At 46.9% G+C, this 14,940-nt stretch overlaps 1 protein-coding gene across 1 annotated transcript in view; it reads left to right on the top strand.

Annotated features, from left to right (window-relative positions):
- The window catches only part of LOC144511096 (nesprin-2), a 30,742-nt gene extending 16,496 nt beyond the window's left edge, over positions 1 to 14,246 (top strand). The window contains exons 7-10 of the mRNA XM_078241074.1: positions 3,099 to 3,345; positions 5,245 to 5,345; positions 9,786 to 9,879; positions 14,242 to 14,246. Of these exons, the coding sequence (XP_078097200.1) occupies positions 3,099 to 3,345; positions 5,245 to 5,345; positions 9,786 to 9,879; positions 14,242 to 14,246 (447 nt within the window). The remainder of the gene's footprint in view (positions 1 to 3,098; positions 3,346 to 5,244; positions 5,346 to 9,785; positions 9,880 to 14,241) is intronic.
- Positions 14,247 to 14,940: the final 694 nt, after the last annotated feature.

Genomic DNA, 14,940 nt, shown 5'->3' with positions numbered 1-14,940 from the left:
GGGTGTCAATAATGTGGGCTGCTTTGTCCTGGATGATATGGAGTTTCTTGAGTGTAGTTGGAGCTGCACCCATCCAGGCAAGTGGAGAGTATTCCATCACACTCCTGACTTGTGTCTTGGGGAGCCAGGAGTGCCTCTGACTTGCTCTTGTAGCCACAGTATTTGTATGGCTGGTCCAGTTCAGTTTCTGGTCAATAGTAACCCTCAGGATGTTGAGGATTAAAAGATAATATTACTTGTTATTTGATCATTACTTACAGACTTGCTTACTCTTAGAATTCTTGCATTTGTAACCAAGTAATTGCTGGGTTCTCTTATTATCTATTCTTTTCAGTGTTTTATTTAGCTTTGCGAGTTGTACTCTTTTTGTATAGCTGCCATGCTTTTATATGAATAAATTTGTGTATCTTAACTTTGTAGTTTAACCCAACTCCTTTGAATATTTCACTGTTCGCCCACACCCTTGTAATATCACAATCTAGCTAAAATATTATTGAAATTTGGACTATTCTAAGGAAGCTAAAACCCCTAGGTGCTTTCCTTCCTTTGACTAAGTGGCAAGTTAGATTCGCTGCGCCCAAATACATGTCTGCATCCAGCTTCCTCTACCTGATAGTTGAGGGAAGTTAATTGGAGGATGCATTGGATCTTGACTCCAAAAGGGGCTAGGATTGTGAAAATACCACATAGAATTCCCCAAGGATCAATCCTTGACCCCACCCACCCCTATATCTCATCTACTTTGAGCATCACTCAAAGGCAGTGTTAATTTTCACATGTGTGGGTTTCCTCCCACACTGCGAGGGGCAAGGTTTAAAGGAGATGTACGAGGCAAGTTTTTTTAAAGAGGGTGATGGATACCTTGAGCTCGCTGCTGGGGGAGGCAATGGAAGCAGATACGATCGTGACTTTTAAGGGGCATCTGGACAAATACATGAATGGGAATAGGGGGATATGGTCCCCAGAAGAGCAGGGGTTTTGGTTCAGACAGGCTTCATGGTCAGTGCAGGCTTGGAGGGCCGAAGGGCCTGTTCCTGTGCTGTAATTGTCTTTGACCAATCCACCTAATCTACACATCTTTGGAGTGTAAAGAACAAAATTGCCCCTTAGTGTCAAAAGATGTGCCGATTTAAGTGGATTCGTTGTAGTAAATACTGAGTTATGGGTCGGGCCTGGATAAGAAACTTTCAGAGAATTGGTGCAGACTTAATGGGCTGAATGGCCTCTTTCTGCCCTGTAGGGATATTATGATTCCATGTACACTGATGACCCCCAGCTCAACCTCTCAACCATCTCGCTCCACTTCTTCTTGTTGCTAAGTTGCCAGATGTTTGTTTATCTGGCCTCCAGTATTGGATGAGCAGAAATTTCTCCCAATGGCACATTGGGAAGACTGAAGCCATTGTTTCCCGACTCCAAAATCTGTTCCCTGGCTACCCACCCCAGCCCCCTCTCTACCTGGTGTTGACCAAGACCGTGCTTGGGTGGATGCAATAAAGACAACTAAATTTAGTACAAATCTACTTTATTCAGAATAGTTAGCTCAATCACGCTTTCTGAGAACATCGTATAGAGTCAACTCAGACTCAGTATTGAGATCTACATGTTACCCACCCTGGTGAGGGAGCTACCAGCTTTCAATCACTCGATACGGATATTGTCCTCTTCTCCAAGCTCGTGGTCCTCCTCCTGTAACAGTGATTCCTGGGTTGTAGGTTGTTTGCATGCACAAAGAACCCTTGTACAGAGTCCGTAATCAGCCACACACTCCTTGACTTGTCTCTGAAGGTTTCTGCTCTGCACTCACAAGATGTCCTTAGTTGGCACTTTCCTTCTATATTCACCTGTTGCATTTGATTTATTATTGTCACATGTATCAGTATACAGTGGAAAAGTATTGTTTCTTGCGTGTGATACAGACAAAGCATACCGTTCATAGAAGGAAACGAGAGAGTGCAGAATATAGTGTTAGTCATTGCTAGGGTGTAGAGAAAGATCAACTTAATGCAAGCTAGGTCCATTCGAAAGTCTGACAGCAGTAGAGAAGAAGCTGTTCTTGAGTCGGTTGGTACGTGACCTCAGACTTTCTATCTTTTTCCCAATGGAAGGTGGAAGAGAGAATGTCTGGGGTGCGTGGGGTTTTTAATTATGCTGGCTGTTTTTCCAAGGCAGCAGGAAGTGTAGACAGTCAGTGGATGGGAGGCTGGTTTGCGTGATGGATTGGGCTATGTTCATGACCTTTTGTAGTTTTTTACAGTCTTGGGCAGAGCAGGAGCCATACCAAGCTCTGATACAACCAGAAAGAATGATTTCTATGGCGCATCTGTAAAAGTTGGTGAGTCTTAGCTGACATGCCAAATTTCCTTAGTCTCCTGAAAACGTAGAGGTGTTGGTTGAGGTGGGGCCAGTCTGTTCACAGCCTCCGTGTCATGTTTCATCTGGAGGTGAAATTCTAACCTCTTATCCATGTTGTTACCATGGCTACCTATTTCCACCTCCAAAACATTGCCCAATATCATCCTTATCTCAGCTCCTGCTGCTGGAACCCTCGTCCATGCCTCCGTCACCCCTTGAATCAATCATTCCAATAACACTCCTGGCTGGTCTCTTGGTTCCTGGAACATGATGCAATTCACTGCCCGTTTCCTAGCTCGTGACCCCTCTATCACCCCACATGCTCTCTCGCTGACATTGGCTCCTCCTGATCAAGCAACGTTGGCTTGATTTTTAAATTATTTTGTCAAATCCCTCCGTAGTCTCATTGCTCCCTATCTCAGTCATCCCCTCCACCCCACAACCCTCCCAAGATATCTGCGCTCTTCAAATTCTGGCCTCTTGCCTGTCCCTCAATTTTCACCACTCTGCCACTGGTGGCCACTCCTTCAGGTGTCTAGGCCCCAGGCTCTGAAACCACCTCTCTCTCTGCCTCATGATCACTTTGAAACTTATCTCTTAAATTAAACAGCCCTAAATCTCTCTGATTTGGTGTCAACGCTCCTGCCTCAGGATGTTTGACTGTGATATCGATGCTATATAAATGCAGTTTAGCTTCTAGTCTGCATTCTGCAAACTGACCTGTTGTCTCCCCATATTCCCAGGTGTTTGAATGGGAATTGGCCAACCGAGGGGCGGGTGGGTCTGACCATCACTCTGACACCATCCTGGAGGGACAGGGAGTCGAGCATCGCGGGGGTCCAATAACACAGCACCCACTGGGTGACCATCAACCTGGCCATTGGAGCCCTTTTGGTGCCAACTCCTTACCCTTGGAGTGGGACTCGTCAGTGGACATTGGAGGATCAAGAACATACGAGGGCAGTGTTTCTGATCCCTGCTTGGTGCCTGGTATGTAACCATCGCTAGTGGGCAAAGTCCTGATGCGAGGGGCAGGGGGGATTCTGGTGTTGACGAACCTCACGAGGCAGCTTGCTTATCACCCCAAATCTCCCAATTGTATAAATGTCTCTCTCTTTCACATCCACACAATGTCACAAAGCAAATGAGGTCGTGCTATTGCCGTAGGAAATGTGGCATCCAGTTTTAACAAAGCAAGATCCCAGAAACCGATTGGATAATCTGCTTTGCGATGTTGTCTTTGAGGGGTAATTATTCCAAAGGGACTAGGAGGAGATTCTTCCTGGTATGAGAGAGCCGGATGTGCCAGCCAGGGGCTCCAGGGTTTGATTTGATTTATTATTGTCACATGCATTGGTATTGGTGGAAAGGATTGTTTCGTGCACACTATACCCTGACTTAATCTGAGTTTGTTTATTTGGTTTGACCTAAAAAGAGGGCAAAGCATACTCTTCATAGAGAAGGAAAGGGGAGAGTGCAGAATGTAGTGTCACAGTCATAGCGAGGGTGTAGAGAAAGATCAACTTTGTGAGAGATAGGTCCATTCAGAAGCCTGGGAGCAGGGAAGAAGCTGTTCTTGAGTTGGTTGGGGTATGTGATCTCAGATTTTTGTATGTTCCTAACGGAAGAAGGTGGAAGAGGGAATGTCCGGGGTGCGTGGAGTCCTTGATTATGCTGGCTGCTTTCCCAAGGTAGTGGGAAGTGTAGACAGAGTCAATGGATGGGAGGCTGGTTTGTGTGATGGAGTGGGCTTCGTCACGACCCTTAGTAGTTCCTTGCGGTCTTGGGCAGAGCAGGAGCCCACACCAAGCTGTGAAACAACCAGAAAGAATGCTTTCTTTGGTGCATCTGTAAAAGTTGGATTCAGGAGACGTTGCCCTTCCTTCTGAATCCAGAGGTTAAGGTTTAACCTCTGCTCCAGGTACATCCAGGCAAAATGTCTAGCACTGCATGGAGGGAATGCTGCACTGTCAGAGCTTCTATCTTGCAACTAAGGCTTTAAACCAGGAGACTGTCTGCCCCCTTGAGTGAACGTTAAGGGTCAAGGTGAGAGGGGGGGGAAGTTTAAGGGAGATGTGCAGGGGAAGCTTCTCGTGCAGAGTGGTGGGTACCTGGAACGCGCTGCCAGAGGAGGTGGTGGAAGCAGGTACATTAGCAACAATAAGAGGCATCTGGGTGGATACGTGAATAGGGAGAGATGGGGACCGAGTAAGGGCAGAAGGTTCTTTAATTAGGACATCATGATTGGCATGGGCTTGGAGGGCCGAAAGGCCGCTTCCTATGCTGTGCTGTTCTTTGTTTAAGATCCCACTCTATTAATGGAGCAGGGGCAGAATTCACCACCCCCTGCCCCCCCCCCCCCACCCCGTCATGTCCTGGGTAATATTTATCCCTTGATCCATAGCACCAAACACAGATTATTTGCTCATTTTTACATTTAGTGGGATCTTGCTGTGTACAACTGGCTGATATGTTTACAACACTGACTATAACTCAGTTGGCTGTGAAGCACTGTAGGACTTCCTGACAGGGGAGATGGGCACCCAGTGTTTGGGGAGGGGGGGGGCCCTAACCCTAACCCTGTGATGGCTCTCTGAACCTGTGGGTTTATCCAGTAGTGCCTCTGTGACCCCTGACACTGGTGCTAGACCCTCACTGATCCCCAATCCTGGGTTTGATCGCTTGTCATGAGACATGGCTACCCTGCTGCAGTGGGAATGGGGAGATATGGACTGTGGGTGGGAAGATGGCAGGTGGGGATGGATCGAAATTTTCCGAATGGATTTAGCTCTGAGCGGGATGAGCTTCTCCTTTGTCCAAATTTCCAGATTGAGTGGCTGCTACATGAATTCAGTCTGAGTACCTGTAACAAAATGTCTTCAATTTTAGACCAATCCGTTGACCTGTACGGGAAAGGCAGCGCGTGGGGAAGTTGCAGAGTTCGACCAACCCGCCGCAGAGTGAAGACTGACTCCCGCAAAGTGAAACAGGTGAGTCGGGATGCAACTGAGATAGCTTCATAGCACGAGCACTCTGGGTAACACACCCACATCCTGTGATAGGCAGCCTGGGGGTCACGTGCAGACCCCACCAGACATTTTGTTGACTGTTGTCTAGGCGCAGGGTTGCCGCATTCCGCTGGTTTCCATCCATGTAGTTTTTTTTCCTGCCAGTGTGACTGAAACGATTCGCAAAGCACATTTTAATTTGATGTTTTTAAGTTTCCTTTGTACTTTGATTTCTGTTCAGGCTGTTTTCCCCCCTCCTTTTGGGGAGCTGCCCCCTTTTACTTTGTCCTGACTTAATCTGAGTTTGTTTATTTGGTGTGACCTAAAAAGAGGGCAAGGGTGAGTGGAGTGAGGTGTGTGCTGATCGCTCACAACACTGACTGTGAGAGCCATGCGCTCCCTCTGTGTCCAAAACATCAATATTTCTTGTTAATAAAACTATTAACTTCAATTTATATTAAGATATGAACAATTAAGCATTTTCTGAGTATGGAACATTTGGCGTGTATTAAATGTATTTAATCTTATTCATGAGCCCATGGTTGGTGAAGAAGCCCAATTTCAATCTTGCGGCCCTCTGAGATGGAGGGCCACTCGCACTGCCCACTCTCTCGCCTCGGTTGCCCATTGCTGCTCCAGGGGTTAGTGCCCCGTGTTCAGATTAGCATGACATTCTTCAGAGGCAACATAGAATCCCTACAGTGCAGAAGGAGGCCATTCAGCCCATCAAGCCTGCACTGACCACAATCCCACCCAGGCCCTATCCCCATAACCCCACACATTTACCCTGCTAATCCCCCTGATGCCAAGGGGTAACTTAGCATGGCCAATCAACCTAACGCGCATATCTTTGGACTATGGGAGGAAACCCATGCAGACATGGGGAGAACATGCAAATACCACACAGTCACCCAAAGCTGGAATCGAACCTGGGTCCCTGGCACTGTGAAGCAGCAGTGCTAAACACTGTGCTCCCATGCTGCCCTAAACATAATGAAGATTTTTGGGCACTCAGGAGTACATGTTGTTGGCGATGGGATATTAACACAGAGGGTTGGCTATCTAATAGGAAAGAGTCTGGATAAATAAATGGGCCATCTTCGGGTTGGCAAACAAGTGGGCAGCCACAGGGTTCGGTACTGGGGCTCAATACATGAGACTATATTGTAGCCAGGTTTGTTGACAATAGAGAGATTGGTAGGAAAGAAAGTTGAGGTGGATACAAAGGAATGTGGGTAGGTTAAGTGAGTGGACAAACATTTGTCGGATGGAGTATATGTAGGCCATGTTTTTGAGGAAGAGAAGGTGTCACAGGCTGATAGGCTGGAGGAAGTAGATGTTCGGAGGGAAGATGTACTAGCAATTTTGAATAAACTGAAAGTTGATAAGTCCCCTGGGCCTGATGAAATATATCCTAGGATTCTTTAGGAGGCAAGGGATGAGATTGCAGAGCCTTTAGCATTGATCTTTGCGTCCTCACTGTCCACGGGGGTGGTGCCAGAGGACTGGAGAGTGGCGAATGTGGTTCCTCTGTTTAAGAAAGGGAATAGAAATGACCCTGGTAATTATAGGCCGGTTAGTCTTACTTCGGTGGTCGGTAAGTTGATGGAAAAGGTCCTCAGGGATAGGATTTACGACCATTTAGAAGGATGCAGCTTAATCCGGGTTAGTCAGCACGGATTTGTGAAGGGCAAGTCTTGCCTCACAAATTTGATAGAATTTTTTGAGGAGGTAACTAAGTGTGTAGATGAAGGTAGTGCAGTTGATGTCATATACATGGATTTTAATAAGGCGTTTGATAAAGTCCCCCACAGTCGGCTTATGAAGAAAGTAAGGATGTGTGGGATAGAGGGAAGTTTGGCCGATTGGATAGGTAACTGGCTATCTAACAGAAGACCGAGGGTGGTGGTGGATGGAAAATTTTCGGACTGGAAACCGGATACCAGCGGAGTGCCACAGGGATCAGTGCTTGGTCCTCTGCTCTTTGTAATTTTTATAAATGACTTGGAGAAGGGGGCTGAAGGGTGGATCAGTAAATTTGCTGATGACACCAAGATTGGTGGAGTAGTGGATGAGGTGGAGGGCTGTTGTAGGCTGCAAAGAGATATAGATAGGATGCAGAGCTGGGCTGAAAAATGGCAAATGGAGTTTAACCCTGACAAATGCGAGGTGATTCATTTTGGTAGGACAAATTTAAATGTGGATTACAGGGTCAAAGGTAGGGTTCTGAAGAATGTGGAGGAACAGAGAGATCTTGGGGTTCATATCCATAGATCTCTGAAGGTTGCCACTCAAGTGGATAGAGCCGTGAAGAAGGCCTATAGTGTGTTGGCATTCATTAACAGGGGGTTGGAGTTTAAGAGCCGTGGGGTCATGCTGCAACTGTACAGGACCTTGGTGAGACCACATTTGGAATATTGTGTGCAGTTCTGGTCACCTCACTACAAGAAGGATGTGGAGACACTGGAAAGAGTACAAAGGAGATTTACCAGGATGCTGCCTGGTTTGGAGGGTAGGTCTTATGAGGAAAGGTTGAGGGAACTTGGGCTTTTCTCTTTGGAGCGGAGGAGGTTGAGAGGAGACTTGATAGAGGTTTATAAGATGATGAGGGGGATAGATAGAGTGAACGTTCAAAGACTATTTCCTCGGGTGAATGGAGTGGTAACTAGGGGGCATAACTATAGGGTTCATGGTGGGAGATATAGGAAGGATGTCCGAGGTGGGTTTTTTTTACTCAGAGTGGTTGGGGTGTGGAATGGACTGCCTGCAGGGATAGTGGAGTCAGACACTTGAGGAACATTTAAGAAGCGATTGGATAGGCACATGGAATACTTCGGGATGATAGAACATAGAACATAGAACATAGAAAGCCACAGCACAAACAGGCCCTTCGGCCCACAGGTTGCGCCGATCACATCCCCACCTCTAGGCCTATCTATAGCCCTCAATCCCATTAAATCCCATGTACTCATCCAGAAGTCTCTTAAAAGACCCCAAAGAGTTTGCCTCCACCACCACCGACGTCAGCCGATTCCACTCACCCACCACCCTCTGAGTGAAAAACTTACCCCTGACATCTCCTCTGTACCTACCCCCCAGCACCTTAAACCTGTGTCCTCTCGTAGCAACCATTTCAGCCCTTGGAAATAGCCTCTGAGAGTCTACCCTATCCAGACCTCTCAACATCTTGTAAACCTCTATCAGGTCACCTCTCATCCTTCGTCTCTCCAGGGAGAAGAGACCAAGCTCCCTCAACCTATCCTCATAAGGCATGCCCCCCAATCCAGGCAACATCCTTGTAAATCTCCTCTGCACCCTTTCAATGGCTTCAACATCTTTCCTGTAATGAGGTGACCAGAACTGCGCGCAGTACTCCAAGTGGGGTCTAACCAGGGTCCTATAAAGCTGCAGCATTATCTCCCGACTCCTAAACTCAATCCCTCGATTAATGAAGGCCAGTACGCCGTACGCCTTCTTGACCGCATGATAGGGAGGAAATAGCTTGATCTGGGTTTCAGACAAAGCTCGGCACAACATCGTGGGCCGAAGGGCCTGTTCTGTGCTGTACTGTCATGAGAGAACGTGAAGGTATCTGCTTTGGCAGGAAGAATAGTAAAGCAAATTGTTATTTAAATTGGGAAATACTTCAGAATGGAGTGCAGGGGGATCTGGGTGTCCTCGCATCTGAATCACAAACAGGTCAGTGCAGGTACAGCAAGTACAGTGCAGGGTGGCATAGTGGTTAGCACTGCTGCCTCACAGCGCCAGGGACCCAGGTTCGATTCCCGGTTTGGGTGACTGGCTGTGTGGAGTTTGCATGTTCTACCTGTGTCTGTGTGGGTTTCCTCCAGGTGCTCCAGTTTCCTCCCACAGTCTGAAAGATGTGCTGGTTAGGGTGCATTGACCCAAACGGGTGCCGGGTGTGGCGACTAGGGGAATTTCACAGTAACTTCATTGCAGTGTTAATGTAAGCCTTACTTGTGACTAATAAATTTTTAATTAGGAAGGCAAATGGGATGACCTTTATTGCAAAGAGTAGGGAGCTGGTCGGCAGGTTGCCCGCTCTGAATAAATTTAGCATCTATTAAGAGGGAGAATCCCACCTGATAGACACTACCAGCAGAAAACCCTCCAGGTTTTCCCACCCTGCTGGCATGGGCACTTAGTACCAATTTGGAAGACTTGCAGCCTAGGGTTTTTAATCACCAATCAAATTTAACCTTCCCATTCATTGGTTTGTGATGGTTTGATTGTGATGTCTCAATCATTGGTCAAGTTTTAACATTGACAATTCGATAGCACAACTAGTGTAGTGACGCACCTGAAAATGGTCTCTATCTGCCTGTGTGTGTCAGTGTCTGGCTGCCTCTCTTTCTCGCTGTCTGTGCGCTCCTCAGGACCACTATCTGTTTTTGTCCCCAGGTGGATGTGGCCTGCCAGTGTGACTCTGAAGTTAACCTGACCCCTGGTCCTCTGTTCATCGAGAAGCAAGTGTTCGGTGACAGGCTCCTCCAGGGTAAGGGGATTCTCTCTTTTCTTTTCTTCTCTGTTTTTTTCTCTCTTTCGTGCCCCCATCCACCACTCGGCTGACACCAAGCACTGGACTCATTGAGGTCAGATATGGGATTCTAAGGGAATGTTCAAAGTTCCTTTGGCCCACCATTCACCACAATGTCTCTGCTCCTGGCCCCAGCTTTTGTGATCCTAATCCCCAATTAGACCATGACTCTCTCTCCTTGGAGCAGCCTGAACCCAGCTCCTGTACACACGCAGGTCAGATTTGGTTGGGCCATTCGAAACACGACCGGCCTGTGCCACTTAACATTAACCCCACTCTCTTACACTCTCCCTCTGTCACCCTGGAAAGTTTTCCTTTAGAGTTCTTTATGCAAAAATCCCTTGAATTGGCACAGTGGTTAGCACTGCTGCCTCACAGCACCAGGGGCCCAGGTTCGATTCCTGGCTTGGGTCACTGTCTGTGGGGAGTCTGTACGCTCTCCCCGTGTCTGCATGGGTTTCCTTCCACATTCTGAATGTTCTGGTTAGGTGCATTAACCCAAACGGGCACAAGTGTGGCGACTAGGAATTTCACAGTAGCTCCTTTGCAGTGTTAATGTAAGACTTGTGACTAATAAATAAACTTTACGTTATTCAATTGATGACTTGAATCAAAAGGGCAATAAATGCTTGGCCTAGCCAGTAACACTCCTAGCCCAAGAAATAATTAAGAGATCTGTTTCAGGCAGCTCTCTGGGGAGGATTCTCCGGCCCCACATAGACGCAAATCCCGTTCTGGTCAGAGACTCGAGGGGCCCAATACAACTTGTGCTGGGGAGAACTCACTTTGAGATTCTTCCTGACCACCCCACCTGCGACATGATCACCCTGGGGCGAGGGCCTGAGCCAGATTAGCATCTTCAAATCCAACTTCAAACATGGAAACACCATTCAGCCCTTCGAGCCTGCTCTGCCATTCATTAAGATCATGGCTGATCGTCCAACTCAATAGCCTAATCCTGCTTTCTCTCCATGACCTTTGATCCCATTCCCCCCAAGCGCTATATCCAGCTGCCTCTTGGATACATTCAATGTTTTGGCATCAACTACTTCCTGTGGTAATGAATTCCACAGGCTCACCACTCTTTGGGTGAAGAAATGTCTCCTCATCTCCATCCTAAATGGTCTACCCTGAATCCTCAGACTGTGACCCCTGGTTCTGGACTCCCCCACCATCGGGAATATCCTCCCTGCATCTATCCTGTCTAGTCCTGTTAGAATTTTATCAGTCTCTCTGAGATTCCCCCTTCTCATTCGTCTGAACTCCAGTGAAAACAATCCTAACCTAGTCAATCTCACCTCATCCATCCCCAGAATCAGCCTGGTAAACCTTCGCTGCACTCCCTCAAGAGCCAGACAATCCTTCCTCAGAAAAGGAGAACTGCACACAACACTCTAGGTGTGGCCTTGCCAAGGCCCTGTATAATTGCAACAACACATCCCTGCTCCTGTACTCGAAACCTCTCGCAATGAAGGCCAGCATACCACTTACCTTCTTTACCCATCTGCTGCACCTGCATGCTTACCTTCAGCGACTGGTGCACAAGGACACCCAGGTCCCGCTGCACACTCCCCTCTCCCCAATTTACAGCCATTCAGGTAGTAATCTGCCGCCTTGTTTTTGCTTCCAAAGTGAATAACCTCACATTTATCCAAATTCTACTGCATCTGCCATTGATTTGCCCACTCACCCAACCTGTCCAGATCATTAAAAAGGACATAGAACAGTACAGGCCCTTTGGCCCTCGATGTTGTGCTGAGCTTTGTCCAAAACCAAGATCAAGCTATCCCACTCCCTATCATCCTGGTGTGCTCCATGTGCCTATCCAATAATCGATTGAAATTTCCTAAAGTGTCCGACTCCACTATCACAGCAGGCAGTCCATTCCACACCCCAACCACTGAGTAAAGAACCTACCTCGTACATCCCTCCTATATCTCCCACCATGAACCTTATAGTTATGCCCCCTAGTAACAGCTACATTCACCCGAGGAAATAGTCTCTGAACGTCCACTCTATCTATCCCCCTTATCTTATAAACCTCTATTAAGTTGCCTCTCATCCTCCTCCGCTCTAAAGGGAAAAGCCCCAGCTCCCTCAACCTCTCCTCACAAGACCTACCCTCCAAACCAGGCAGCATCCCGGTAAATCTCCTCTGCACTCTCTCCAATGCTTCCACATCCTCCTTATAGTGAGGTGACCAGAACTGCACACAATATTCCAAATGTGGTCTCACCAAGGTCCTGTACAGTTGCAGCATAACCCCACGGCTCTTAAACTCAAACCCCCTGTTAATAAACACTGACACACTACAGGCCTTCTTGACGGCTCTATCCACTTGAGTGGCAACCTTCAGAGATCTGTGGATATGAACCCCAAGATCTCTGTTCCTCCACATTCCTCAGAACCCTGCCGTTGACCCTGTAATCCACATTCAAATTTGTCCTACCAAAATGAATCACCTCGCACTATTTTCAGATTCTGAAGGATCTCTGCATCCTCGTCACAGTTCACCCTCCCACCCAACTTGGTATCATCTGCAAACTTTGAGATGTTACATTTTGTTCCCTCATCCAAATCATTAATATATATTGTGAATAGCTGGGGTCCCAGCACCGATCCCTGTGGCACCCCACTAGTTACTGCCTGCCAATTTTCCTACTTTGTTTCCTCTCTGCCAGCCAGTTTTCTATCCCTCTCAATACACTCCCCACCTCCCCCCACTGCCCCAATCCCATGCTCTTTAATCTTGCATGAAAATCTCTTATGCGAGACTTTGTCGAACGCTTTCTGAAAGTCCAAATATACCACATCTACTGGCTCCCCCTTGTCAACTCTACTAGTTACATCTTCAAAGAATTCCAACAGATTTGTCGAGCATGATTTCCTCTCCATAAATCCACGCTGACTCTGTCTGATCCTGCCACTGCTTTCTAAATGCTCTGCTATAAAGTCCTTGATAATGGATTCGAGAATTTTCCCCACTACCAATGTTAAGCTGACTGGTCTATAATTCCCTGTTTCCTCTCTACTTCCCTCTTTGAATATTGGAGTGACATTAGCTACCCTCCAATCTGCAGGGACTGTTCCAGAGTCTATAGAATCCTGGAAGATGACCACCAATGCATCCACTATTTCTAGAGCCACTTCCTTAAATACTCCAGGATGTAAGTTATCAGACCCTGGGGATTTATTTGCCTTCAATCCCATCAATTTTCCCAGTACCATTTCTCAACTAATATTGATCTCTCTCTGCTCTTCCCTCTCTCTAAATCTTGCATTCTCCAACATTTCTGGCATCTGATTTGTGTCCTCTTTTGTAAAGACAGAACCAAAGTATGTATTCAGTTGCTCGGCCATTTCATTGTCCCCTATTATACATTCCCCCATTTCTGTCTGCAGGGGACCTACATTTGTCTTCACCAACCTCTTTCTCTTCACGTATCTTAGTGTCAGTCTTTATGTTCTCTGCAAGCTTACTTTTGTATTGTATTTTCCTCTTAATCAATCCCTTGGTCCTTCTTTGCTGAATTCTAAACTGCTCCCAATCCTCAGACCTACTATTTTTCTTGGTCAATCTGTATACTTCCCCGGATCAGATACTCTCTCTAATTTCCTTTGTAAGCAGTGGATTGGCCCTCTTACCCATTTTGCATTTGTGCCAGACAGGAATAAACATTTACTGCAGTTCTCCCATGCGTTCCTTGAACGTTTGCCATTGTCTATCCACTGTCATCCCTATAAGTAACGTCCCAGTCTATCAAGGCCAACTCGTGCCTCATATCCTCATAGATTCCTTTATTAAAATTCAACACCCTAGCTTCCGAATCAACTACTTCACTCTCCGTCTTGGTTTTTAAAAATTCTATCGTGTTATGGTCACTCATCCAAGGGGTCTTGCACAGCTAGATTGGCAATGATTCCCTTCTCATTACATAGTACTCGGTCTAAGAGGGCCTGCTCTCTAGTTGGTTCCTCCACAAATTGGTCAAGAAAACCATTTCATATACACTCCAGGAATTCCTCCTCTATAACATTGTTGCTAATTTGATTTGCCCGGTCTATGTGCAGATTAAAATCAGTAAGAGTTTTAACACCAGGTTAAAGTCCAACAGGTTTATTTGGTAGCAACTACCATATTTGCTACCAAATAAACCTGTTGGACTTTAACCTGGTGTTGTTAAAACTCTTACTGTGTTCACCCCAGTCCAACGCTGGCATCTCCACATCAGATTAAAATCACCCATGATCACCGATATTCCCAGATCACAAGCATCTCTAATTTCATGTTTAATACCATTCCCAACATCTCCACTGCAGTTTAGTGGGTGTCATATCATAGAAATCATAGAACCCTACAGTGCAGAAAGAGGCCCTTCGGCCCATCGAGTCTGCACCGACCACAATCCCACCCAAGCCCTACCCCCCCCATATCCCTACATATTTACCCACTAATCCCTCTAACCTACGCATCTCAGGACACTAAGGGCAATTTTAGCAAACCAATCAACCTAACCCGCACATCTTTGGACTGTGGGAGGAAACCCACGCAGACATGAGGAGAATGTGCAAACTCCACACAGACATTGACCCAAGCCGGGAATCGAACCCAGGTCCCTGGAGCTGTGAAGCAGCAGTGCTAACCACTGTGCTACCATGCCGCCCTTAACCACTATGCTACTGTGCCGCCCCCCACATGTTTTTTTTTGCCCCTTGGTATTTCTCAACTCTACCCATACAGACTCCACGTTGTCAGAGCTAATATGCTTTCTCACTATTGTTAATTTCCTCTTTGACCAGCAATGCCACTCCAACACCTTTTTTCCTTTTTGCCTGTCCTTCCTAAATACTGAATGCCCTGGGACAGTCAGTTCCCATTCCTGGTCACCCTTCAACCATGTCGCCATAATCCCAATGATATCGTACCTGTTTACATCTATCAATTTTAAGCCCAATTCACCCTCCCGCTGGCAGGACTCACCACTGATCTCCCCAAAAGCAGGAGCCATTGGAGGCCCT

Source organism: Mustelus asterias, chromosome 24 (assembly GCF_964213995.1).
Source record: "Mustelus asterias chromosome 24, sMusAst1.hap1.1, whole genome shotgun sequence".
Taxonomy (NCBI): Eukaryota; Metazoa; Chordata; class Chondrichthyes; order Carcharhiniformes; family Triakidae; genus Mustelus; species Mustelus asterias.
The sequence above is the reverse complement of the archived record's forward strand: the minus strand, read 5'-3'. Positions and strand labels throughout refer to the sequence as shown.